Genomic DNA, 25,961 nt, shown 5'->3' on the forward strand with positions numbered 1-25,961 from the left:
ACGAGAAACCGCGAGCCGATACCCCGTCAACTAATATCAATCGCGCCGCCGTCGGTTGTAGCGGTCGCTCCCTCCCAAGCTGGCTGCGTGCCGATCATCACCAATCCTCTTTGTCGTCGTCGGTCGTGCACAGCATCCAGAATGACAACAAAGCATGAAGGGAAGTGGTGACGAGGAAGGATGCCGGTGAAGCACGACACAGTTGACGTGCTTGACTGTGGGGCACGGCAGATGATCAACTGGATCGGTCAACCATAGGCGTTCAGTTCGGGGTCTGCGGCAAATTGTGGTCAGCTGCCACTCACAACTCGTGACTGATTCGATTGAAATTTCTCCGCTGCACAGCGCTTGGCAATCACCAAAAACACACACACACACACACAAAACACAAAACCATTCGTGATTCGTGATTCGTGATCCGTGATTTGGTTAGCCTTCGTGCTTTATCGTGGCCTTGAAGATTTTTGGCATGAATCACGAATCGTGAATGATTCGTGATTGATTCTATACTCACGACTGAATTCACGATTCACTGCGACTCACGACTCTGTGCCCGAGAGTGGCCAACGTGAGCGAAAACTTGTCTAACAGAGGGGTTTTGCTTGGCATCGCTGGGGCCGACCAATCACGAATCACGTATCACCGTTCACAATTCGTGATTGCAGGGCGTGGTGAGTGGCGAGTGGTGAGTTGCACCGCTGTTGGCCGCGGGATGACTCTCCATTGGACTGGTTGCCAACTCTGTCGGCTATCGACAATTCTTGATTCGTGATTGGCGTTCAGCTGCAATGCAGCAAACGTGGCGGTGGGTTATGCCGATGCACATCGTATATCAAGTGACCTTGCACAAACCGATTCATGTCCGTCGTTCGCGATCATCGATCACCTATCACGAATGCTGCGGCAAAGGTGGACGGTACACGAACGTCGTTCCCAATTTTGCGAGCGCATTGGCTTGGCCGTTACTGGGGCGGGAGCTGGTCTCATCAGGCGAGCCGAATGTCTAAACCGCCTATGCTATTGATGTTGTTCTGCTCTCGTGCAGCGTTGACGTCGGATACGCCCTCGGCTGCGCGCGACATGCTCATTGTTGATGACCCTTCTTGAGCTGAGCTTGATCCTGTTTTTTCTAGCTAGAATCGTGAATGGCCTGAGGCGCGTGGCGGAAACTTGAATTCGTTATGATTCTCTTGACCCCGAAGAGAGCCAACAAAATGCGGTGCTCATCGGTGACAGGCGATCTTGCTCTCGTCTGCCCAGATGACGCTCTTCCAGCGATCTGCAGTCTAGTCCTTGTAGCATTCGTGTGTGTTCCAAGAGCAAGTGACGCCTCACGTGCGGTTTGGCACAGCAAAAGTACGCCGTCTTAGCCGCGGTTCTAACACATCTTGCTCCTGCCCTTGTTGTGACGCACATATTGAACCCCCTCATCATCTCTTACGCGCCCAGCGAATATTCCGATAGAAGCTGATGCGAGGTGCAAAGCCCATCATGAGAGTCTCGTCGCACCAGCAAGCCTGTGTAAAAAGCTACTGTCCACATTGGGCTCATGCTGGAAAGTGATCCACTATAAAAAGCAATCAAGCTGCTTTCATGAATAGGTGTACCAAACTTGACCTTTCGAGAGTATGGATGATGCAGACAAATAGCCATGCTACAGGATCCTGTCAATTCAAGATCAGATCTTCTAGATTAAAGAGAAGTTGCTATGGATGTATGGGGTGTTAAGAAATGATGGGTGCGAATTCTAGCTTGGATTCACCACTTTCTAGCCTTCACTGTATGTGTTGATCGCATCCTCAAAAATATTGATTCAAGTCTACGAGAGGCTGTCGCTGTCGCCGATTGCTGGCGGAACGAGCAGGATATCCACCTTGCTCTTTCGTCTCTGGGACGCCAAATTCGCCCGCAGCGTCGGCCAGTCCGACGAAAACGTTCGGCGGTGCTGCTTCTTGCGCTCTTCGTGCGACAGCGCCGCGACACCAAACAGGGCGGTAGACGACGACGAAGAAGACAGCGTGCTCTGCATCGAATCCGGCCGCGTTCGAGATCGCGAGCTCGGCTCCGAGTCGGATCCGAGTCGCGCAGCTAGGCTGCCGCCCAGAGGTGCACCGCCAAAACTGAATCGGTTCGGTCTCGAGCCCATCGAGTGTGACCAAGACATGGCGGGCGGCAAGCTAGGTGACGACGGCGATAGCGACGTTGTCGGGACACCACCTTGCACACTGCCACGTCGCGTTGCTACTCGCAACTCGGTGCTCGACATCGAGCTTGTCGATGAGAGCTGCATCGCCTCGGAGGGCTCGTCTGGCTCGGCTGCTCCTGTAAGTTTGGCCGAAGAATTCCACGCACTCGACGCATTCGGAGTACGAAGAGTGCAACTGGCACTTTCAGAGCCGTACACTGCGGAGGTGGATCGAGCAGTAGGCGTGCTGACAACATCCGAGTCGGCTGCTGAGGAGCGCGGCGGCGTCTGTGGCGGCTCAAGACTGTCGGCCATCGTCACATCGCCGTCCACATCGTGCTCGTGTGCCGTCCAAGCTTCCATCCTCGCCGTCTGAAACGGCGTCTCGACCTCTGAACAGCCGCTGTTGTCGGCACCCGCTCGTTTCGCAGCGTCGAGTTGCAATGCGGGAGGGCGACGGCGCTGGAGTCCTGGGCTTGGCGCCGGCGGAATGGCTGTGGGGGCGCCCATGGCGGCAGGGGTCGCGCTTGTCTGGAGTTGCAGCGGTGGAGCTCGAGTCTTCCTCCTTCGCTGCATGAGCGATCCTACGCCAGCTTCGGGCGCATCAATGGCAATGTCGGGCACGCGTCCCTCGAGTCGATCCTGAGCCGCTCTCCTCTCTGCTGCTAGCCTCATTGCTTCGGTGAGACGCTCCTCGCGCCGTTTTGCTTCCTCGGCTGCTTCCTTTTCTTCTTCTTCCAAGCGCATCTTGCTCCACATGGCTTCGTCCATGGGTTCCGTGGACCAGCCTGGGGCTACGAGCGTTGTCTGCCCATCGGCAGGCGAACCACCACCCGCATCGCCTTCGCTGCCGGTGTTGACCATGCCAAGCACATCGCGCAGTCGACCAGCGGCACTCGACAGGTAGCGCTCCCATTCAACCAGCTGGTAGATGAGCGAAATGTTGGGAGAAATGCTGGCCGACTTTTCCTTGACCATGTTGTAGCAATCGTGCATGCCAAGCAGGCTACGAGCGGTCTCAAAGCCGTACCGCATGGCCGCTGCTTGCATAACAAAGGCGATGACGAGTGTTGCACTTCGGCTGACGCCACACTGACAGTGAACGAGGATTTTGCCAGGAGATGGGTGTGTCAGAATGTGCTGCAAACTGACCGAATCATCTTGCAGTGCCGCGCAGGCTTCTTGGTCTTCGGCAATCTTGGCGGCGTACCAGTAGCGATCGTCGATGCCCAACGCTTCGGCGATCAGTGCGATGCCCTGAGCGAAGCCGCCACGGCCAGCAGCCAGGTCGGTCTCGTCGTGTGTCCAGGGCAGCTTGACGTATCGCATCTCGTGTCTTTCTGGACCGTCTCCTATGCTGGCGGACACAGTGATTGCTGTGGCATTGGACGGTAGCTCGACCTTTGTGTACCATGCGCAAGGCGAACCCTGCGATTCGTTTTCGAAGGCGTAACAAGAGGTAGCATTTGGCTGACCACTAGCATCCGTGTCGGTCTTCACATGCTGGAGCGCAGGCGGAGTGAGCTCGGTTGCGGTCGAAGTGCATGTGCTGGCAGCACGCGAGGAAGACGGCGACGAGGCAGTGTCGAAGGCATCATCGGACGACGAATCGCTGGTGCGTCGGAGCGAGCGATAATGCAGGACGTCCTGAGCCGTCAGTGTGCGAAGGTCGGTGGTCGAGATCGAGTGAGCTTCGGTGCCTTGTTTTGGCAAGAATGAGGAGGGGTCGGCGGCTTCGCTGTTGAGAAAGTGGGTGAGCAGGTTGGGCGTTGATGATGTATTGCGCAACACGGAAACGCTGATTGCGTCGCGAGGCGAAGAAGCTTCTCTATGGTCTTGGGGCTTGGACAGAGTGGCGGTGGCGGGTGGAGTGAAGTAGGTGTTGGGCGTCAGCGGTTCGTGCTGGTTGGCAATCGATGTGAGATGCTGTGCGGATGCATTGACGGCAGATCGTGCGTCTGGGTTAGGACGAGCGAGGTTGGTTGCGCTGTTGGACCAAGTCGCACGCGGCGCGCTTGGATAGATGGATGACGGTCCAGGTTGCGAGTCGAAGTCGAGCACAGTCTCCTTTGCGACGTTGAGAATAGTGGTGATTCCAAGCGCAGAGAGCGTATCGGTGTCACGTGCATTGTGCTCGTCACCCAGGAAGAGTCCTGGCAGCACTTGGACGGGCCCTTGCGAATAGACGCTGCGCGCGTGCTGCAGGGTACTGCCTTTGCCGCTGAGGATGTGTTCCGAGGGATCGCGAAAGGCTTCTGGCGGTCGGTTGCGCGAGCTTGCAGCGCTGGAGGGTTCAGCACCGGCAGACTCTTGCGCGGACGCATTCTTGAAAGGCATACTTGGGCGTCTGCGCGGTGTGCCTCGAAGCGTGCTGGAAAGGTGCTTGACGGCTTCCGATATCGCTGTTGCAGGCGGTGCTGTGCCATCTACGTGCTCTGTTTTGGGATGAGAGCGAGATGGTGCAACGGGCGAGTTAGGCATGGATCGCGACGACTGGCCAGGCTCATCGGATAGAGAAGGGGGCGCCAAGTTGAGCCTTGACGGACGTTTTCTCGCGAGTCTGGATAGCAATGGCGGCGCGAGCGTGCTCTGACCTGGCTGTTTGTTGGCTAGGGGCAAGGAGAGGATAGGCGTAGATGCATGCGCAGCTGCGGGAGAAGGCGCAACGGCCAAAGGTGGTAAAGGCTGAGTGAGACCGGCGAACGCCTGTCCGTCCTCGGGAATGCGTAGCGAAAGCGACCTGGCGGGCGCCCTGGACGGTTTGTTTGAATGCGTTGGACATGGTGCGAATGAGCTTGGGCCTGGTGTTGGTGGAGGACTGAGGTTAGCGTTGCGTAAATCCATTGCGATGTGTGTGGTCGAGATTTGACAGCAGCAATGGCAGACTGAACGTAGGATGATGGAGATGCCAAAGGTGGTGTTTATAGGCCAAAGCAGGCGGATGGTACGAGGCAGCCGGATGGGTTGGAATGAGGCTTATGAGATGAGATGAGATGGGCCAATCTTGCAGAGTAGCACAGCTCCAACGGATGCCAAGGCGGTGTGGTGCGCAACTACAGTATTTGGCGAGAGAGGCGGGATCGACGGATCGCACAAGGCGCCAAGCGAGATGAGAGGGGATGAGACGCGGCGGGCGAAAAAGAGGTGGGTGGTACCACACTGGACCTTGCAGCTAGGCGCCGAGGCACCGGCCAAGACTTGCAAATGACAAAGGCGGTGCGCTGCGAAAGCACGCAAGTGAAAATATAGCCAAAGTGATATGGCTAGCCCTAAACGTGAATAAAAATGGGAAGCAGAGAGCTTGTAGTCGGGAACGCAGACGGCAGCGGAAGGAAAGTCTGGATAAAAGCAGTTTTCCGAGTGGCCGGTGATGTCTATGCTCGGCCAAGGCAGACAGAGAAGGATGTGGTTGCAGATGAGGCAGATGTTCAAGCCAAAGACATGTCGTTGATCGGCAGATGGGATGAGGTGGTATGACCGCAGGATGACCCTGCAGCAGCAGCAGCAGCAGCAATCAAGCAAGAAATCTAGTGGGTTTGTAACTTGGCGATGGACCACAGAGACCGTTTCAAGAAGACAAATCGCGGAGGTTGACGCGATGCAGCCAGAACCAAGGCGAGAAACGAAGCGGGCAGATGCTGACGTGACGTAGGTGATGGAGGTGCGACGACAAGAGGAAATGTACAGAGTAAGGATATGGACAGAAGCGCGCTGATGAAGGACGCCAGATGGAAGGTAGGTGGCTGCAAGAGGAGCTCAATCACGAATGATATGGTGGGATGAAGGTGTAGGAGGTCTCTCAAGTGGTTCGTGTTCAAGAGAAAGCGCACGCACGCACGCACACACACACACACACACAGACACAGACACAGACAAAGACACACGCAGCGCGAAAACGTCAAAATTGGATTTGGCGTCGGCAAGCGGCTCGGGCGGGGCAGGAGCAGGAGCAGGAGCATGGTGACACATGCGGCACTTGAGCAGTCAGCGCGCGTGAGTGACAAAGTGCCAGCTGCACGCCGAACCGCCCGCCAGCAGCTAAAGTCAGGCTCAATAAGCTGACTTGGTGCTTGATTTCCGTTGTTCATCCACTCACCACCTCACCACTCGTGACTCTAAATCTAGTATAAGTTAACTTGTGACTGCAGAAGCAAATTATGTAGGCTGTGAACCATCGCTCTAACACGGTTTGAAAGATGCAGCTGATAAAGCCATGTTGGTCCACAAGACTTGGCACCGTCTTGCTAGCAAGCAGTCGACACACATCAAGTCAGGTTTGTTTGCTGCAGCAAGAAGCACATGGCGATGCCAGTCGACATGCGCTTGTTGGCTTTGTGTGTATCTGTGCCAGTGCGAGTCGATTATCGCGTTTGGCTTTGTGCATGGATGGGTAGTTCAGATGATGGACAAGTCAGAGTGGGGCTGAGTTGTGGTCAATTTAGAAACCCTTACTCACAGTGACTGGATCGCTTGATTTGTGGTTGTCGTCGAGATTGTGTGATTCATTCGTGATTAGGATTCACGTTTCTGATTGCAGATGACCGACAAGTTGAACTGATATTGGTGATTTGCACCTTACAAGATTCATGATTCACGATTCACGATTCACGATTCACGATTCACGATTCACGATTACGACTCGGGCCTCTGTGCGGCTCTCGGTCGATGCGCTTGAACGGATCGGCGCCGTGCGTGTGATTCTGTCCAATCATGAATTGCTCGAACCGACTCGTGACTCAAATTGTCAAAACAAGATAGCAAAAGCACAGAGACCTACTGCTTGGAGGCAGCTTGCAGAAGGGCAAGTCTCGGCGTTGTTTGGCGTCGGTGTTAAGGTTACAGATTGGTCGGAGCAGCTTAAACCAACACCAGCCGCGAAAAGTGAGCGTTTGGTTGCCCATTTGCGAAACAAATAGAGTCGTGTGTTGCTAAACACCCAAGAAGTTGACCCATGACTGGTCACTGAAACAGAACCACACGAAAAGTCTTGAGTCGTCGCGGGCGGCGGGCGGCGGGCGGCGGGCGGCGCGCGCCTGTTGGATTTTCAAGTTGAAGCTGAGTGTCACACAGCTCACAAAAAAAAACAGAAAAAAAACTCACGACTCGATTTTCATTTATTTATTTTACTCGACCGGCGACGCTTGTGACTCTCGCGTCTGTGACTCACATTCACGACTGTTGCATATTGACTCTGTGACTATGACTGTTCGGTCGGCGAAGCATTCAAGGTTTCCTTTGGAAATACGTGCATGGATTCTGGATTCACAATTCACAATTCACAATTCACAATTCACAATTCACAATTCACAATTCAAAATTTTCAATTCACAACGGGTGATCCATAAAATTTTTACAGTTGTGAATCACATCTCCCGAACGCCTCCCTCCCTCACTGGCCACGCTAACAGATAGACTGAGAGAGCTCACACGTGACTCAAACTATCTATGCCTCTGCTTTGTGCCGTAACGTTAATAATACAACAAGCGTCACATCGCCATGGTGAGTGAGGTGCGGAGAATTAAGGTGCGTGCCTGCTTTTTGCTTAGCACCCAGCCGCTCCTTGACAACCGTTTTTTGCGACAAGTGCGAGCTCCGACAGACATAGGCCGGTGCATATGTCTCTTTGGTGTCTTGCGGAGCTGACGTCGCCAGAGTTGGAGTCGGAAGAAGCTCGTTCGGTTTCGGTTTCCGACAGTCGTGCGTTTCCACTGGCCAGTGTTTCCTCTCCCTTGGCCTCTCTAAGCTTTGGAAACAGAGCTGCATTTTGCTCCACTGACACTTTCGCCACACTGTCATAGCAGTCGTGAACAAATGCGCCAAGCACCTGAACACCTACCAAAAAAGCGAAACAATTGAGAATGAGGCTGTGCTCGTCTCTTTGCTGACCCTATTCATCGTTCCCGGCCGGTCAAGTCGTGCGGATGTGTCAGGCCTTGCATGACAAGCTTGTTGCTCACGATGCTAAGTTGGTTGTCTCGCAGACGCACAAAGCCACGTCCTATCACTCAATGATTGATGAGACGCTGAGTTTGACTATTCATTCTTGATTTGACCTCGTCGATCGTGCACTACGCTTCAAAACGACAAGCTCGATCGTAAAACCAATTACCAAAGTAGACAATTACGCAACTCGAAGCAGTTCTATCAGTCAGCAGAGGATAGGGAGCGGCTCCGACTCTGAGACTTGCGCTGAAAGCATGGTTGCTCCATCCCCGGCATTGTCTCGTCTCGCAATCGTGAATCACAAAGGTAGTCTTTCTTGCACACAATTCTCGGCTCTGTCTAACGTCTCAACGCCAACTTGCATGTGCACAGCCGCGTGTTTGAAACTAACGTTACCATATTGTCTAAACCATTCGTGATTTCTTGCTTTCCGACTTTCGCTAAATTCACGATTTGTCACAGTTGTTAGTGTGAATCTCGATCCACCGATCGATCCACCGATCGAACGATCATCTGATCACAAAATATCGTGATATTTTAGATTCAAGGCAATTATTCGGTTATGGGTTAGCTTGGTAATTGAAATGCGTCGAAACGAAAATCGTCAATGATGGAATCAATCACGAATCACGAGCACAGGTTTCTGCCATAGGGCCTAACAATTTACGAAAAAGAACCCTTTCAAAAGCGACACACCAACAAGACCCAACCGTGAAGAGACAGTCACGAGTGTGAGTCAGAGACACCGTGCACGTGCTCGAGCACACGACAGCGTGCAGTTCGATCGCCATCGGGTTTACACCAACCCGATCCACGTTGCCAATCTCCTTTCGACATTTTTTTCGGGGGTTTCAATTTGTGGTGATTCATGGCTCATGATTCATGATTCGTGATTCGTGATTCTCCACTTGTGAATCAGAATCACGAATGACATTGGCAACTTTGCTTCTCGTTGCTCCTCTCTCTGCTTCTTGTTCGAGCTCTGTTCAACATCTTGATATCTTGCTGCTCCGACGAATCGACCGCTACCACGCTTCGCAACAATGGTCGAGATCAGCATTCAGAAGCGGCCGCTTGCCGGCGTCGAGCTCGAATCGGCTCAGCACAAATACTTTCGCAAGACTGCGCGGGGCAAGGTGCTCAAGATACTACGCGAGCGATATCTCCGCGACGACATTGCCTGTGGTAGCCGCGCTTGCGAACGCTGTCATCACATCCATGCCGACCTTCAGAGACAATCCCAAGAGAACGGCTCGCAAAACAAGATCTTCCTAGACCCTAATGGCCTCAAGAATAGCAAGCTCGATCGAAACCACTACCTCATTCTCGACACCAACGCCTTCCTCCATCAGATGGATCTCATCGAGAACCCTAGCTTCACCGATGTCATTGTCCTCCAGACAGTCGCAGACGAGGTTCGCCACAGAAGCCTTCCTCTCTTCAACCGCTTGAAGAACCTCATTTCCGATCCCGATCGCAGATTCTGGGTCTTTTACAACGACTTTGGCCGCGAAACCGCAGTACTGCAACATGAGCATGAGTCGCCCAATGATAGAAACGACAGAGCCATCCGCACAGCAGCAAAGTGGTACAGGAAGCATCTCATGGCGTCCACCGGCCCAGGCTCGTCAGTCAAAGCCAATCTCGACGTGCTTCTCATCAGCGACGACCAAGACAACGTCCAGCGCGCCCTCAAAGACGACATCCGCGCAATGTCGGTTCGCGACTATATCCAAGGTCTCGAAAATGCAGACCAGCTCCTGGACCTTCTCTCTTCTCGCTCTCTCGTCTCGGGCTCCGGAGGCAGTGAGAAGCGCGCCGTTCTCTATCCCGAGCATCTTCCGCAGAACCAGGTCACGGCCGGTATCAAGTCTGGTCAACTCCTCCAGGGCTTCTTCAACGCAAATCCATACAACTACCTTGAAGCCACCGTCCGATCCGGTCAGTTGACCCGCCCCATCCTGCTCGTCGGTCGTGAGTCGATGAATCGCGCCGTCGATGGAGATATCGTCGCTGTCCAGATGCTGCCCAAGGAACAATGGAAGAGTGCGACCGAAGAAGTCATCGACGCCGATGCGGCGCTCAAGGACGACGATGCAGAAGCGGGCAACGGCGACGGCGACGGCGAAGCTGACGACGATATCGAAGCGCGTCTCGCCAGAAAGGAAGCAGCCGACGCCGAAGCCAATGCACGTTCTTCGCGAGGTGAACCGCAGCCGACAGGCAAAGTCGTCGGCATTGTGCGCCGCAATTGGAGGTCGTACGTCGCCCACGTCGACGTGAATTCGGTCAACTCCTCTGCACTATCGAGCCTCGGCGCACAGACGGTGTTTGCAACGCCGGTCGACCGCAAGCTGCCTCGAATCCGTATTCGCACCCGCCAAGCGAAAGATCTCATGGGACAAAAGATCCTGATCGCTCTCGACGCATGGCGGCCAACTTCACGCTATCCTGATGGTCACTTTGTGCGCGCCCTTGGCCAAGCCGAGAGCAAAGAAGCCGAGCAAGAATCGCTCTTGCTAGAGCACGATGTACCCTACCGACCGTTCAGCAAGGCCATCCTCGACTGCCTACCGCCCGAGGGCGATAGCTGGGTGGTACCTCCCAAGGACATGACGCACCATGCTTGGAGAGACAGAGTCGATATGCGCGACGAGATCATCTGCTCCATCGACCCGCCTGGGTGCCAAGACATTGACGACGCACTTCACGCCAAGCAGCTGCCCAACGGCAACATCGAAGCGGGCGTGCACATCGCCGACGTCTCCTACTTTGTCCGTCCCGACAACCCGATGGACGCCGAAGCGGCAAGTCGCGGCACTACCGTCTACCTGGTCGATAAACGAATCGACATGCTCCCTCACCTGCTCGGCACCAACCTGTGCTCGCTTCGACCGTACGTAGAACGGCTTGCCTTCAGTGCAGTGTGGGAGATGACGCCCGACGCCGAGATCGTCAATGTGCGATTCCACAAGTCGGTCATCGCATCCAAAGCCGCCTTCACCTACGAAGAAGCGCAACTGCGAAAGGACGATGCATCCAAGAATGACGCCATCACAAAGTCGATCCGATTGCTTAACTCGCTCGCCAAGAAGCTCAAGCAGAAACGTATGGACGCTGGAGCGCTCAACCTCGCATCACCCGAAGTGCGTATTCACCTTGACTCGTCCGAATGCGCGGCGCCGATCGATGTCGAGCAGAAGGAAATGCGCGAAACCAACTCGCTCGTCGAAGAATTCATGCTTCTCGCCAATGTCTCGGTCGCCGAACGCATCTACCAAGTGTTCCCCATGACGGCGGTACTTCGTCGTCATCTGCCCCCGCCGCGGACAAATTTCGAGACGTTGCAGGACATTCTGCTCAAACGACGCAACATGGAGCTTGACGTGTCGAGCTCGGGAGCGCTGGCTGCTTCGCTCGACAAATGTGTCGATCCCAAAGACCCCGCGTTCAACACGTTGGTCCGAATCATGGCGACACGGTGCATGCTCAGTGCGGAATACTTCTGTTCCGGAAGCGTTGCACGTGATACTTTCAGTCATTATGGTCTGGCGGCGGGAATGTATACACATTTCACATCGCCGATTCGACGGTACGCCGACGTGTTGGCGCATCGTCAGCTCGCAGCTGCGATCAACTACGAGCCACTGCACGCGTCGTTGCACAGCAAAGACTACGTCGATGACATTCTCAAGGTCGTCAATAAACGACACCGATCAGCGCAGCAGGCGGGACGCGCTTCGGTCGAGTTCTACGTAGGTCTCAGCATCGCTGAACGTAACGCGTCACTTTCGCAGTCCGCGAACCATGCGCCTATGATGCAAAGCTCAGCTTACGTGATCCGAGTCTTCCGTAACGGTCTAGCCGTGTTTGTCAACCAATTTGGTCTAGAAGGCCTGATCACGTTCAACGACGAAGTCGAGTTCGATCAGGACAACTACCAGGTCACCATCCCCAAGCACGTCAGTGCACTCAACAAGAATCTCAAGCTGGGCATCTTTGATCAGTGTACCGTACAGATCGGCGTCACCAAGGATGCCAATACGAAGCGCGGCAAGGTGAGCATGCATTTGGTTGCATAATCTTCATTCACGATTGGCGATGAATTCAAGACCATCATTGTCACCAGACCAGAATATGAATCAACAGAGGTGTGAGCAAAATGAGAGAGTGTGAAAAATCACGAATGGCAAAGTAGGAGGACGAAGATGAACGCGTTAACGCTCGGACAATTTGGCAGCTGTAATGACGGTCGAGGTGAGCGCGGGTGTGGGTACGAGATTCGAAGGCTTCGGCATGATTCCGTTACGATTGCCGAATAGGGGATCGTAGCTTGAGGTTGAGTTGTGAATGATGGTGCTGGATGGCGCACTAGAAGCTCGGCTGAGAACGACGAGATTTGCGACCACTGCTGAGAGGCAGATGGCGACGATGACGACGACAGCGATTCTCGAACGCGTCGATGTGCTTTTGGGCGTGGATAGAGGACGATTTTCCACGCTCCCGCTGCGCTTGGTGATGAGCTCACTTGCGACTACCTCGGCGCGCGTGGCAGAGGCTGAGGCAGAGGCTGAGGCTGAGGCTGTGGTCGAAAGTGAGAGTGGTCCAGTATACCATGATTGCATCTGATCATCTCTAAGCGGCGTGTGCGTACGAAAAGCAAGCCAACTTTGTAGCCGCCTGCCAACACGAAATCGAGGCTCGTCGTGAAGCTCCAAAAACGACCTTTCGCGCGCACTCGCCGTCGCCGAAGCACAGCTAGACGATTCAACAAGATCCTCCCACTCTTCTTCTGTCGACCAACGCTTTTCGCCTCGTGGCAGCAGAAGCATTGTCTTCAAGTGCGCATCCGACTTTGTCGGACTCGCAAGAGGACCTTTGATTGTCTGACTGGGAAACCAGCTGCACCTCGTCACGATGCCACCCCAACCATCGCGTCGATTTCTGTCTCTATCCTCCTGCACAGCTGAAGCCTTTTTCCGACGCGCTGTTCGCAACGCCGGCAAAACGCTGCGGAATGCACCGACGAATCCTCCGTTGCTCGTGGCGCCTGACTTGCTCTTGGTGTGCTCGTGCGTTGGTACCTCCATTTCGCGGAACTTGGCCATGCTGGGTGTTTGAACAACGCTAGTGATATACTGCGATGCGCGGTGCTTCGCATTGTGCACTGCCAGCGGCGCTGAAGGGAGCGTGTCTGGCGTGACAGTATCCGGCTCGAACCCGGTAAGTAGGTGTCCGTTTGGACTGGCAGGTTGTGTATCGCCGAGATGACTTGTTTTGGGCAACACTGCAACTACTTGTTGGTCGCATTCTGGTGTGCTTGTGCGAGCGATTCGGTCGAGTATCGAGTATTCGGTGACGGCTCTACGGTTGTCCCTCACAAGGTCACAACGTGCATGGTGGTTGGTCTGGAACCGCACCCAAGTGGGTAGGTGAAAGATGTTTCTTGTCGCTGTCATAAGCTGGAATGGCTCCGTGATACCGGTGTTGGAATCAGCGCCGCTTTCAGGTGCACATTTGCGTGCCAACTCGACCGGTACAGGTCCGCGTGATGCAGCCACATCGAGCACGCATGACGACGCGAACCTTTCCGTCCTGCGCTTGGCTCCCAACGCCTTCAACGTCGCACTCAATGGCTCCAAGAATTCCTGGTCCAACTTGTCGTCCGCACCCGGTGCCAGCACCGCGTCAATGCTCGCCTGCGTCGGCGTATGCAGCGCCTCCGCCCGACGCGGCGTGAGCGGACTTGCTGGCGACATGGAAATCGCCAGCTCATCCTGCACCTTGGCGGCACTCATGCCTCTCCAACCCATGCGTTTACGCAGAGCTCCACTGGGCGACCGAGGCGAAGCTGGCGATAACAACGTAGCACCAACGCAAGTAGACGATACACTTCGCATCAGCGTCCGTCGTGGGAACAAGGGTGAGGATGGAGTAGGAGATTTGTTGCTCAGCACAAAGTGCACCGTAGCTGAGGGCGAACGGGTGCAAGACGCCGAATGTTTGTCAACAGGAGAGATGGGGAGCGATATCGCCGAAAGAAGACGTGCGACCGAACTGGTTGTTCGCCACGAGCAAGCATTGGACGTGGTGGAGGATCGACTATGACGCGAGGGAGAACGAATGGTACCAGCAACCTCGTGTTGCAGAAGCGAAGCATTCAAGTCGGACGCTTTGGGAGTGAGCATCTGCTCATTGTCATCTTGATCGTCTTCGAAACAGGACCGAAACGTGTGGATTTCCGAGCAGCCCGTTGCATCCTCAGTGAGAGTCGCAGGCGCGTCTCGAACGCGTTTCTTGCATCTGGGTCGAGGGGCAGGCTGAAGCTTGAACGACGTAGAGCCAGTATTGGATTGAAGCATTGTGATGAAAGTCGAACGAGGATTGAGGACAGAGAAACCAGAGTGGAGCGGTGAGCAGCCAAGACGGGGGCCTTGATGCTGGTCGCAGAGCTGTATATATACGATGTAGCGCATCCATGCTCAGCTTGGCTGCTTTGATCCAAACCGCTACACACGGGCTAAGTCTACATTCTGGGATCAATCATCAAAGGGAATCCAGTCGAGCGAATCGAGGAGAGAAAGGAACGAGACAAAGCAAACAGCGTCGCCAAAGAAGAAGCACAAAGGGATCGCTTGGCTTTGGCCAAAAAAGTGGGCGCAAGTGAAACCTGAATCTCTTTGTGCAGTTTGCGGGTGAAAACTCCCCTTTGTTCACTGGTACGGTTGTGACGGAACACCGCTGGTAGAATAGGTACTTTCAGACCATGTGTCGGGCACACCAGACAAGCAAATTGGTACGAGTTTGTGCGATTGAAATGCAGACAAAGCAAATTAGGCTACATCATCATGACTGGGTTGTGGGTACAAAAAAGGCCGGCATTCAAAGCGAGTTTGTATAGAGGGCGAGACGCAAGCGTGGCAGAGATGCACGCTCACTTGTTGAGCTCAGCGGAGCGCTTGGCGAGTTCCTCTCGGCCTGAATTATTCGAGATGGAAAAGCAAGCGGGAATCGAAAGGATCAGTTTTGAACGTAGACGCATCGAAAGAGATGATGTAAATTCAGATGGTCTACTCACTGAGAGGCTGCTCGAGCTGCTCGGCGTTTACTACAGCGGGTCCGGGCTTGCCGCCGCCAAAGACGCCTTCGTTGAGACCCGAGTTGAGGGCAGGGTCGGTGCTAGGGTCGTTGGCTGAAAGAACAAACGAATGATCGGCAATACACAAGGCGTGCCAAGGGCAAAGGGCAAAAAGTAAAATGTTTGGTCAGCGAATGTTGATGCTGGTCAGCTACACAAGGGAGGATACCCGACTCACTGGTAGCGGGGTGAGGCCTGTATAGGTTATGAGCAGATGCACCAAGTCTCGGAGTCAGTTCTGTGCACGATCAACGGTGGAGTAGACGATGCGGTGCACAATGCTCACTGGATGGTGAAGGACTGCTCTTCGCCCTTGTTCTGGCTGGTCGAGTCGGACATGATGGCGACGGATAGGCTTTCGAGAATGAAATGTAGAGTGAACAAAGGATGGATGTGGTGATGGTCTTGTAGACAAAGGGAGACACTCGTGACTGAGAGTTGTGAGTCGCATCTGTTTCAGGGTCCAGCGATGGCTGAGTTGCGCTCGTGCCTTTTTGGGTGACTGCCTATCGCTCTGCACCGTGCATGCGGCTCAACGGCGCAGTTGAGCAGAGACGAGCGCGGCAATTCACGACGGGCGCATTTTTCCAAGACATACGTCATCTGCATTCGTGATCCACAATTCGTGATTGAGATTCACGATTTGGGAATCACGGATTCTTATTCACTAAAATCACGTGAATCGTGAAGAGCCTCCGCCTCCACGCGTTGTTTCGTGAGTCCAAGCTCTGAATGTTAGATCCTAGATTCGCGATTGCCTTGTTGAACCAAAACAGGCAAGTCACGAGTTGTGAGTAGGACAAAATCACGAATCACGAATCACACACCTTTGCCACAGTCACAGAGTCTCGAGCGGTGAGTTGTGAGTTGAGTTAGATCAGTCACGAGGGATGCAACACTCGTCAGTCGCTCGGTCTTTGGCTCTGTTGTTTCAGCCGACAGGCGACAACCCCTGACGGAAGCGTGAAGCGCAGCGCGTACGTGGTACAGACAAGATCAGTTACGCACGAATCCCTTTGTGACCAACTAAGTTTAGTCATCAGTCAAGTTAACTAGTCGTGAGTGCACAGATCGACGGTGCAGGTCAAGCCAAGTCAGGGGTCGCGCACACCGCGTCGCAAGACGTGAGTGGCGAGATTCAAGTGTTGTTTTTGGGGCCAACGATCCCACTACAATCACGAATCACAAATCGTGAATGTCTCTCGTCTTTCCTTTTGCGGGGTCATGGCGTTGGCCATGGCGTTGACCAAATGTCAGTTAGCTTGGATCTACAATCACGAATCAAATCTCAAATCGTGAGACCGGAAGGCACTCACACTCCTGGTCTGTTCCTTAATCCTGTCTTGTTGGCGTGTGACGGACCTGCTGAAACGCAGAGTCTAGAACAACGTATACAAACACAGATTGTCATCGTCAAGTTGACTGGTTGCCAAGATTCGCATTTGCCCATCTCGTACCATCATCATCTTGGGCTCGCTTGAATCAGTCGTTCGCAGCGACACTCATCACGCATCCACCTTGTTCATGTCGTGACACTACCAGCGTCGCTCCGTGAGCATCGATCGGCCCTTGCCCATCATGCCCTCTTTAAACCACATCACACAGGCTGATCCATCCGATTCCGAACGCAATCCCCCACCACGACCCGCTAGCCTTTCACTTCGAGCACCTCGTTCTGCCAGCGTACAACAGCTCGTATCCAGGTGGGAGACGCAACCACTTGCTTCTTTATTCCCATCGTCGCCGTCGTCGTCTTCTACTGCACCTTCCAACCTGACTCCACTGCAAACTTTATCATCAAACTCGGCACTCTCCTCTGCACCAACCCATTTCGGTCCAACACCGGCTCATCGTGCGCTTCTGGCAGCGCCCGTCAATGCCACCAATGCCACTCTTGGTCCGCTCGACTGGACGCCCAAATATGGTTTGCCTGCCCACCATGCTCGTCCATCGCCATTGTGTTTGGCGACAAAGCACCTCCCCCCATCCTCCCCCAAGTCTCCTTCGCGCGCCAACCCTTTCTCGGATTCTAATCGAATCTCTCTTGACAGTCCTCATCAAAGACATCACCTAATGCCTCTTCGTTCTGTTCAACCCGCTCAGACCATCCCCTCGCCGATCTCCCCCTCCTCCGACGCGGGTCGTTCATCTCACCTTGAGCGACCGCCTCCATCGCCTTCACCCTTCTCACCTGCAAGTCAACCAGACACTCCTCAATCCACTATCGACACTGTGGCGTCCAAAACTCCAATACCCAAGCACACAGCACCAGCCCTCGATCAAACCGGTCTCGCTCCTTCCACATATACCCAGCCAAGTACAGAGTCGAATCTAGATGCCTCGACCGTGCCAGATACCCACGTCAACCAACTCTCGAATCACTTCTCTTCGCAAAACGAGCGGTCAGACGTGCCGCTTCCCGCCGGTCCACGTCCATCCCGGCCAGGCACCAACAAGCTATCTGACGTCCCCAGAAACCACGTGGTGCCCCTCGCAACAAAAGATGGCCTCGTCAAACCTTCTTCCAATACGCACATCTTTGATCTCGATGCAAAGGTCCCTCTCGGCACCAGCAAGTATCTTCCTTCATCCTTCCGTCAGAATGCGTCCGTACAACCTGCACCCATACCCCAACGTTCTAGCTCGCACCTGTCCGCGACTTCAACCACCACCCTTGGCGCACAACCAGCCGAGTCTTGGTGCGCAGAAGATTCTAGCAGCATTCCTTTGCTTCCAGCTTCGTCCATCCAAGCCAATGCACCAATCAGCTCATCCGTCAAAGCTCAAGCTACCTTGTGGAAAGACCTCGTCTCGAACGAGATTTCTCGCGATGCCGTCGATTCCAATGACGACGCACATCTGCTTCCTGTCTCTGCAGACCAGGTCTTCCGCCGCGATGCAGCTCCCATCCATTTGCCAGCACTGGAAGAGTACCTCCGCAACCCCTTCCTTTTTGGCGATCCTGTCTTCACCGACTCGCATCTGGTCTGTACAGATCAGGAGAAGCAGCTCTTCGGGCTCGACCAAGCTTTGCTTCCGCAGACCGCATCAGAATCGCCATTGTCGTCACGGCTTGGCGCTCTCGATATCGACAAGTCGCATCTTGGCCAATCTCGAACAAAGTCCAGGCTTGCTCAGCTCGAAGTGGCAGGTGGTCAGATACATTGTCCCGCCCTGCTCTACCCGTCCAGCATCGATCCAGCCGGCACCTCAAGGAGCGAAAGAGCGCTTCGACGCCGTACAGTTGCTCAAGTATCCAAACAACGCTCATCATCTTCACAACCGTCTAAGCCAAACCACTCGAAGCACAACACTGAATCAGACACGGATGACGCGGACCGTTTGCTCGCAAGCTCAACTGGCCGTAAGACGAGCCGCCGAGACGAGATTCTCGACAAGCTTGCCGATGACGTGACTGTCGTCAATGCTCAAGACGAGCGCGCTCTCGAAAGCGATGACGATGCTACACTCAAGGCTGACGATGCTTTCGAAGCAGAAAAAGTAGCCAGCCGCATCTCGGCCCGTCTCACAAAGAGTCGGGATGCATCCACTCAAAGCGGAATCTCGGAGCCACCATGCGAGGGCGTCTCGAGCAAGCTCTCCACCGTCTCGAATCCTGTCACGCGCAAGCAAATGTTCCCACCGCTCATGTTGCTAAAGGAGAACAACCTCGACGAACTCAAATCCAACGCAATCGGTCCACGAAAGCCACCCGGCGGCATCTGGGCTGTCGGCTGGCTAGGCATCATTTTTGATATCGTCATTGGAGTGGAAGGCAGCACCTTTGCAGCTGGCATTCTCCGTCTCGAATCGCTGCGCGATCTTTTCCAGATGATGACGATTCAACTTCATTTTCAGCGCTACTTTGACAGCAGCGATCCCACTTCTACCGCCAGCAAGGTGTTCAAGTTCCTTTTGCAGACACTGCCGGCTGTGCTCGGATTCGATCTCGTCTCGGTCTTTGGTTATGCCGTCATCTTTTTCGTCGTTTGGATCATCATCACCGCCCTGGCTCTCTGGCGTTTCTGGCTTATGACCAAGGCGCACAACCCCAACAAGACCGTCGAGGGGTACGACTCGCAGGGCTGGATCTACAAGAGCGCATCTCGAGGTACGCGCTTTGCAAACACCTGCTTAGTCTTTGTGCTTGGTCTCCTCTACCTTCCTCTGAGCAAGTTGGCTATCGACGCACTCGTCTGGTCCAGCGACTTTTGGCCCGTGCCAAATCCGTACAAGGGAGGCATCGACGATCCAGTTCCAGGAGCCCTGCTTGGCGATCCCGACATTTGGCATGCGCCGCTCGACTTTTGCTATACAACAACCATGCGCAAAGATGCTTTCAATTGGGCGTACATCATCCTGCCAATGGCCGTCCTCACCATCGTCTTTTACACGCTCTGGTACCCTTACAAGCTCATGATGACCATCAAAGAGATGTTACCCAATGTTAGCAAGTTCAACGAGTTGGGACGCAAACGCAGCGAGGAAGAGATGCAGATCTACTACCAGCGTCTGCTCAACCGGGACAAATCGCCTTTCAATTTTCTCTACAACTCGTATCACCGCCGGTGGGGCTACTACAAGCCGCTCTACATTCTGCTGTTCAAGCTCTCCAATCTGGTCATCATCGGCGTCCTGGCCAAGGACAACTGCCTCTTCCGCTCGTATCCCACCCGGACCATGCTGGTTGTGCAGCAGGGCACGCTCATTGCTGTCATGGCTTCGTTGCTCGGACTGCATCTCTTGCTTCGGCCGTTTGTTGACAAGATCGGCAACCGATCCGAGATGGTCTCGCGTGTCGGCTACGTCTGCACGGCCATTATTGGTCTGCTTGTCGCGCTCAACGTGCAAGGATCAACCGTGTACAACACCACGATCCTCTACATTATTCAGGGCTTCACTTACTGCGCCAACATCTACTTTGCGCTCATAGGCATGTCGTTCGTTGCGCATCAGGTCAAAAGGTGGCAGAGCCGTGTGGACTATACGATCGACATCTTTTCTCCCGTACTCGACATCACCAAGCATATCAAGCGTCGCGTGTGGGAAGAGACGCTATCAATCCTCATCCTTTGCGGTCGCGAGTACCACATGCCGCTTGAGCAGGTGATTGCGTTTTCCGTCTCCGACGACGAGCAGTGGCCGCCTTACCTGATTGATTTCCAGGGCTCGGTTGCGGAGCGTCACATTGAGAACCTTAAGATCGTCAAGCAGATCGGCATCGAGGCATATCGTGACCAAGTCGACGTTTCTCGCACCCAACAAGGCATGCGTCGCCAAAGGCTCCTGCGCACCATCCAGAGCGACTTTGCAGGACCCGACGCGTACTGGCGACCCACAGAGCCGCCGTTCGCGTCTGGCGTCATGTCATTCTTCGGAAAGGCGTTTTTGGTGCCTTTTCCACCAACGCTGGTCATGCGCTACGACGAGGGCAACCAACACGAAGTGACATTGTCCCGCATCGAAGACTTGGAAGCTTTCGTCGACCAAAATTCGGATCCCAAGATCGTCAGCAAAAAGATGGTCCGCCAGGCTTTGCGTGCGTTGGAGGGTCAAAAGGTGTTCTGTCCGTATGTCTGCAATATCCAGATTGGCGATGCGACCAGCGGCATGGCGTTTGTCGACAAGCTGTTTGGGCGCATCTCGGAACGGCGTAAAGCTTTGCCAAGATTCGGCGTGCGCGCATCAGCCGCGGGCGGTCGCTCAGAATACGTGCTTGCGACGCCGATCTCGTATGTCGAAGGCACCCTCAAGATCGAACGTCGAAACGAGTTTGTTTGGGCTGGCTACAATTTCGACGGTGGGTTTCAAGTCTCGATCGTATTCGAAGAGGGTAGAATGAAGCAAGCATCTGGTGGCATCACTCTGGTTCGGAGGCAAGTTGAGGTGAGCGCATCGCGCGCGTTTGGTCTTAGCGAAGACTTTGAGATGAACGCTACACTTTCGCGGTTCCTGCAAGACAACGAGCGACTGGTGATCGAGCGTGTAGGCCTGGTGGACAAGGCGCTGCGCAAGTATCGACGCCACTTTGAGCGTGAGGCGCAGTGGAAGGAGCGCGTGCTACCGTATTCGTTCCTCACGGACGTGTTTGACAACGACGGGCTGAGCCCGCTCGGTCTGCGCATGGCGTTGGTCGAAACGGGATGTGCACGCAGCATGCGCAATCTGCCCGTCCAGTATGAAGGCAGTATCACGCTTATGTACGAGCGGCTAGCGGCGATCAATCGCTCGGCTGTGCATCGATTCTGGTGGATGTTTTTTGACGAACTCTGGCGGCTCAACAGCAACGACTACAGCCAGTTGCGAAAGTTCAGGCGCAGCTTTTCGCCGCAGTATCCGAGTTCGATTGCTTACCGACCCATGCCGAGGAGCGAGCTCGAGAGATTTTTGCACAAGCGCGGATTGTGGAAGAAAGCGGGTGCTAACGGTGGGCCGTTCAATCGAGGGTTGTTGAACCGCATCTACTTTTCGCTCAATGAGATCGTGTTTGCAGGGCATCACGATGGACGTCTCATCAAGCCACGCAGAGGATGGTCGGACCAACACGGGCAAGGGGCACACAAGTCGGATGCGCGCCACCAGGACGCGTTCCTAGACGCAGTTGACTCGGAGCTATGTCGAGCTGCAACGATCAAAGTGGGACTCGGACACGATGCGACGCAGGCGAGACGCCAAGACTTTTGCACGATCGACAACCAAGCATGCTCTTGGCTTGATGTTGCGAGCGCAGGCCATGCGAGACAAGACCGATCGTGGGGGATGACAGCTAACGCCTCGATTACACCTTCGCAGTACACCGGAGGTGGCACAGCCTACTCGACCGACAGCGTCGTCGTGCGCACAGCCTATCGGTGGGAACAGCGCATGCACGCTCACGCCACCGACACCGCATGGCAGCGCTTTAAAGTGCGAGCGTTGCAGTGGTTGTCGCTGCACCCCGTAGTGCTCAACTTGGAGCGCGAGAAACTGTACCTCTACCTGAAACTCGTGCGTGTCGACGACGCGCCAAGCCGCAGCGAGAGGTACGAACTGCTCAAGCCGAGTAGCAGGCAACCATACACTTGATCAACGATCAATCACGAATGCTGTACGCTGAGCTTGTGATGCCGAAAGCTGAGCCATCGCCAATCAGAACATGTTTGGTGCATGGGGTATCATTCTGCTTGGTACGAACGGGGGTATGGGTGATAGTGCAAGACAAGTTGTGAGCGAGAGAGCGATGCGTTTCACATGCGTTTGGATGGCTTTGATGCGGTGATGGAGGAGGAGCGGGTGGACGAACGCGGCTTGACAAGTGATTGTGTGAGTGGTGGAGAGGTGCGGGTGGTGTTGGAGAGGAATGGATCGCGCTTTCTGAGCGTGTTTGCGAGGATGTGTGCCTTGAGCTTGTGTACAGTTTGCGTCGATGTGGTTGGTGAGACTCGGCAATTGGAGCGAGCATGGATCCATGCTGAGCGATCCTTCTCGGACTGAGTTGACGAGGTGCGAGACAAGTGCAGATGGTCGTTCCACGCAATGCGACGCTTGATCTGCTGATCGGTCTGCATCTGCCTTACTGCTTGCGTCTTTTGTTCGCGCAACGTGGCTCTTAGTGCGGCATTGGAGGTGTAAGGATCCTTACTGCATAGCTGTGCGCGCTCGAGTTGAATGATTCTCTCGTGGTTCTCCTTGATCCGACGCTGTTGTGTGGAATCACGCTCGATCTTGGCGAATGCATCATGCTGCTTGTCGGAATCGTACACGGCATGGCCTGCGGATTGCTCTGGATGCCACTCTTGGTGCTGCCTGCGGGCTCCTGTGCCTAGCGTGTACTGGGCGTTTTGGGGATCTGTGAGAATGTCGAATTTCGCCGAGCAGCTACATTTGCAAGTGAACGTCCAGATACGTGTGCTGAGATACCAGTCGGTCGGCCGTTTTTCCGCATTGAAACGGGTGCCTTGTACATGATGCGCACTGCATGTCGAGCAGATTACGTGGAACGGCAGCTCGAAGCGCACCACCAACATGGCATGTGTGCCAAGACGCCGCGCTCGACTCGCCAACGCATCAGTCGCGTTGAACCGCACACGTCGTGGATCCGAATCGGGTGGCCGATACCGACCCATGTTGAACCCCTGCATCGTGACAAGTGCCTGCCAGTGCGTACCACATGCATACACCAAGCATGATGGTAGTCATCCGTCAAGACCTCCCGAATCGTCAATCACGAATCCAAGATCCACCTCGCACTCAAATTGTAAATCTTCGATAGTATATGTATGTCCAGCCACTCTAACAGCGACCCCCCATGCCCGTTGGTCAAAGATTCACAATTCAGAGCACTCACAGGACTGACTGCGCAGAACAATCGCGAATACGCACAGAACCGCTTGCATATTCTGGAGCGCGTGGCCTAGCTAGGCCTGACCTGTGTATGTGCAACTGTGTAGGTGTCTCTCGGTGTGTATGCCTAAGCGTCTCAACAGAATCCAATGCAGATACAAGCCATATGCCCCGATTTAAGCAGCGGTCTCCCGATTTGCAACCTAAAGGCGAGGTTGGCGCACTTTCTTCAACCCTCGTGACTCACGACTCGGTTGCCACTCAATCACGAATATCGTGAATCGTGAATCTATGAATCACGGATGTTGCGCGTGTGGAGTTTCAGCGGACCAACACATACATCACGCATGGTGCACGATTGACGATTCACGATTGACGATTGGGTCGTGGGTTGCAACACGGAGACACACCCTACCGCTGACGATTGTACTCTAGCACATGGACATGATCACGTCGTGGTCGGCTTGCTCATCCGGATCAGCTGGACGTGCCTATGTGATGCGATGATGCGCAGTGTCGTCTTTCTTGCAGCGCCAACGCTGTGCCAGCTGACGCCGCACACAGCACGCCGGACGAGCCTGGACATTGGTGCAGACGCTCGAGTTGTAGTGGACGAGACGCGAGATGCTGCGCTGGTAGACGATGCGCAACAGGTGGCCGACTCGGTCGACGCTTACGATGCACACGGCTGGGAGGAGGCCTCGATTGCGCGTTCCGAGATCGCTGATGCTCGCGGCGCGGTTTCACGCGAGCTGCTGGATGCGGTGCAAGATCGTGCGAGGCGCAACAAGCGGGTGCGCATCCGAAGCCCAGTGTTGGTGATCGAAACGCCGGAACGGCGCGTGGAGCGCACTCCGAGCCGTGTGCCAAACGGTGCTGCACAAGATCCGTGCCCAGTGGAGGCGGACAAGAGTCGCGTGGTTCTAGGAGAGCTCAGCGACGACGAGCACAAGCACGTAGACGGCAGATATGTGCCAGACGTGCATGTGAGCAATGTACGATGTAGTACGCGTAAGCGCGATGTGGCTGAGGGAGGAAGCGTTGGAGCGATGCGAGCGTGCGATCTGTCGCTACTGGCGGGAGCGCGTGCCTCGGATTCGACACGTGCGTTTGCACCAGTCGCCACTCGCAAGGTGCACGCAATCCAAGCACCAGCACCACCATCGGCGACGCAACATGTCGATTCAACGCCGCCATCCGCATCGACGCTGCCGATACGTGCGCCGATGCCTGGCAACACGTCGTCCACCAGAGTGCCACAAACGTGTGGTTTCACATTCTTCTCGAAACATGCTCGTCCATCGTCGTGCTCGGTACAGCACGACAACACAATCGACCACACGCGCTCGCTTCCGACAGCCAACGACAACGCTCGTCCATGCGCGTCCCATGCGGATGTCACCATGCCAACATCGGATGGTCGCATACAAGAATCAACGTCGCTCGTGTCGCTGCCGACGATGAACGTGTTCGCTGCACCGCACGATTCAGCCTTGTTCAACGCGAGCCTCAGCCGTACCTCCTCTGCACCTTGCGACGATCAGGCGCAGCAGTCCATCCAGCCTCCACCCACGCTCCACTTTAGCCTGGCGCATGTGACTCGCGTGGAGCGCATCCTGGCCCACCCTACGCAGTTCGTCGGCTCGCAGATCGCGGTAGAGCAAATGCGCGCAGGTGGTGTGACGAACAAGGTGAATCTGCTCGTGGTGGTCAAGGAGGTAGGCGAGGTAGAACTGGTTCGCGATCGGGTGCGAGTGGATTCGGCGGGGCAGGCGGGGCAGGCGGGGCAGGCGACTCGGTCGACAAGAGGTCGGTTGCACGATGGTAGAACCGAACGAGTAGCCCTGGTTGTTATGGATGGGAGTATCTCAAGCATTGCGCGGTGGGTAGACGATGTGAGGAGCTCGGATATCAGTGTTGTAGATGAGGTGGAATCCAAGTGTTTGCTCCAACTGGTGGTGTGGGGTGAGCTTGCGCGCGAATGGGTAGCTAGCGCGACGCTTGATGTGAGCAGCCAACAAGCATCGCGATGCTCGCCTAGTCTGCGCCCAACGCCGCTCCGACCAGGCGACGTTATTTCGGTCTGCAACGTCTCGCTCTCGCGCTCCACGGCTTGTTCTACATGCTCGACGCGCGGCTTGCGCCGAGGCACGCGTCTCGGCTCGCACCCAATCGCGCCCACAGCGCACGCCTCACCAGCCAACAACTCTACCATCGAACTCTGCTACCGCTCTACCGTCCTTTCCCCCCTCGACAACGCCAGAAACTTCCACCCCTCCCTCGCCGCTTTCGACCTCAAGTCCAAAAATGTAGACAGACTCCGCAGACTCTGGTTATCGTCATGCTAGTCGTCAGTGTCCGGTCGCTCTTGC

The 25,961-nt window shown here is 54.9% G+C and overlaps 7 protein-coding genes across 7 annotated transcripts; 3 read left to right on the plus strand and 4 right to left on the minus strand.

The window, feature by feature from the left end:
- Positions 1-1,819: 1,819 nt before the first annotated feature.
- Positions 1,820-5,029, minus strand: UMAG_03701 (uncharacterized protein; the record flags this gene model as incomplete). Its single annotated transcript, XM_011391872.1, has 1 exon — positions 1,820-5,029. The coding sequence occupies one exon, from the start codon at positions 5,027-5,029 to the stop codon at positions 1,820-1,822; it is 3,210 nt and encodes a 1,069-aa protein (XP_011390174.1).
- Positions 5,030-9,172: 4,143 nt separating this feature from the next.
- Positions 9,173-12,211, plus strand: UMAG_03702 (putative exosome catalytic subunit DIS3; the record flags this gene model as incomplete). Its single annotated transcript, XM_011391873.1, has 1 exon — positions 9,173-12,211. One exon carries the CDS (start codon positions 9,173-9,175, stop codon positions 12,209-12,211), a length of 3,039 nt encoding a protein of 1,012 aa, XP_011390175.1.
- Positions 12,212-12,346: 135 nt separating this feature from the next.
- On the minus strand, positions 12,347-14,491 carry UMAG_10491 (uncharacterized protein; the record flags this gene model as incomplete). The annotated part of the gene is made up of 1 exon (XM_011392012.1): positions 12,347-14,491. One exon carries the CDS (start codon positions 14,489-14,491, stop codon positions 12,347-12,349), a length of 2,145 nt encoding a protein of 714 aa, XP_011390314.1.
- A 572-nt stretch (positions 14,492-15,063) lies between these two features.
- Positions 15,064-15,606, minus strand: UMAG_03704 (uncharacterized protein; the record flags this gene model as incomplete). Its single annotated transcript, XM_011391874.1, has 4 exons — positions 15,064-15,107; positions 15,208-15,321; positions 15,446-15,462; positions 15,554-15,606. 4 exons carry the CDS (start codon positions 15,604-15,606, stop codon positions 15,064-15,066), a joined length of 228 nt encoding a protein of 75 aa, XP_011390176.1.
- A 1,239-nt stretch (positions 15,607-16,845) lies between these two features.
- On the plus strand, positions 16,846-22,332 carry UMAG_10492 (uncharacterized protein; the record flags this gene model as incomplete). The annotated part of the gene is made up of 1 exon (XM_011392013.1): positions 16,846-22,332. One exon carries the CDS (start codon positions 16,846-16,848, stop codon positions 22,330-22,332), a length of 5,487 nt encoding a protein of 1,828 aa, XP_011390315.1.
- Positions 22,333-22,493: 161 nt separating this feature from the next.
- UMAG_03706 (uncharacterized protein) lies at positions 22,494-23,387 on the minus strand (the record flags this gene model as incomplete). Its single annotated transcript, XM_011391875.1, has 1 exon — positions 22,494-23,387. One exon carries the CDS (start codon positions 23,385-23,387, stop codon positions 22,494-22,496), a length of 894 nt encoding a protein of 297 aa, XP_011390177.1.
- Positions 23,388-24,095: 708 nt separating this feature from the next.
- Positions 24,096-25,937, plus strand: UMAG_03707 (uncharacterized protein; the record flags this gene model as incomplete). The annotated part of the gene is made up of 1 exon (XM_011391876.1): positions 24,096-25,937. One exon carries the CDS (start codon positions 24,096-24,098, stop codon positions 25,935-25,937), a length of 1,842 nt encoding a protein of 613 aa, XP_011390178.1.
- Between the last annotated feature and the right edge of the window lie 24 nt (positions 25,938-25,961).

This window comes from Mycosarcoma maydis, chromosome 10, assembly GCF_000328475.2.
Source record: "Mycosarcoma maydis chromosome 10, whole genome shotgun sequence".
Classification (NCBI taxonomy): Eukaryota; Fungi; Basidiomycota; class Ustilaginomycetes; order Ustilaginales; genus Mycosarcoma; species Mycosarcoma maydis.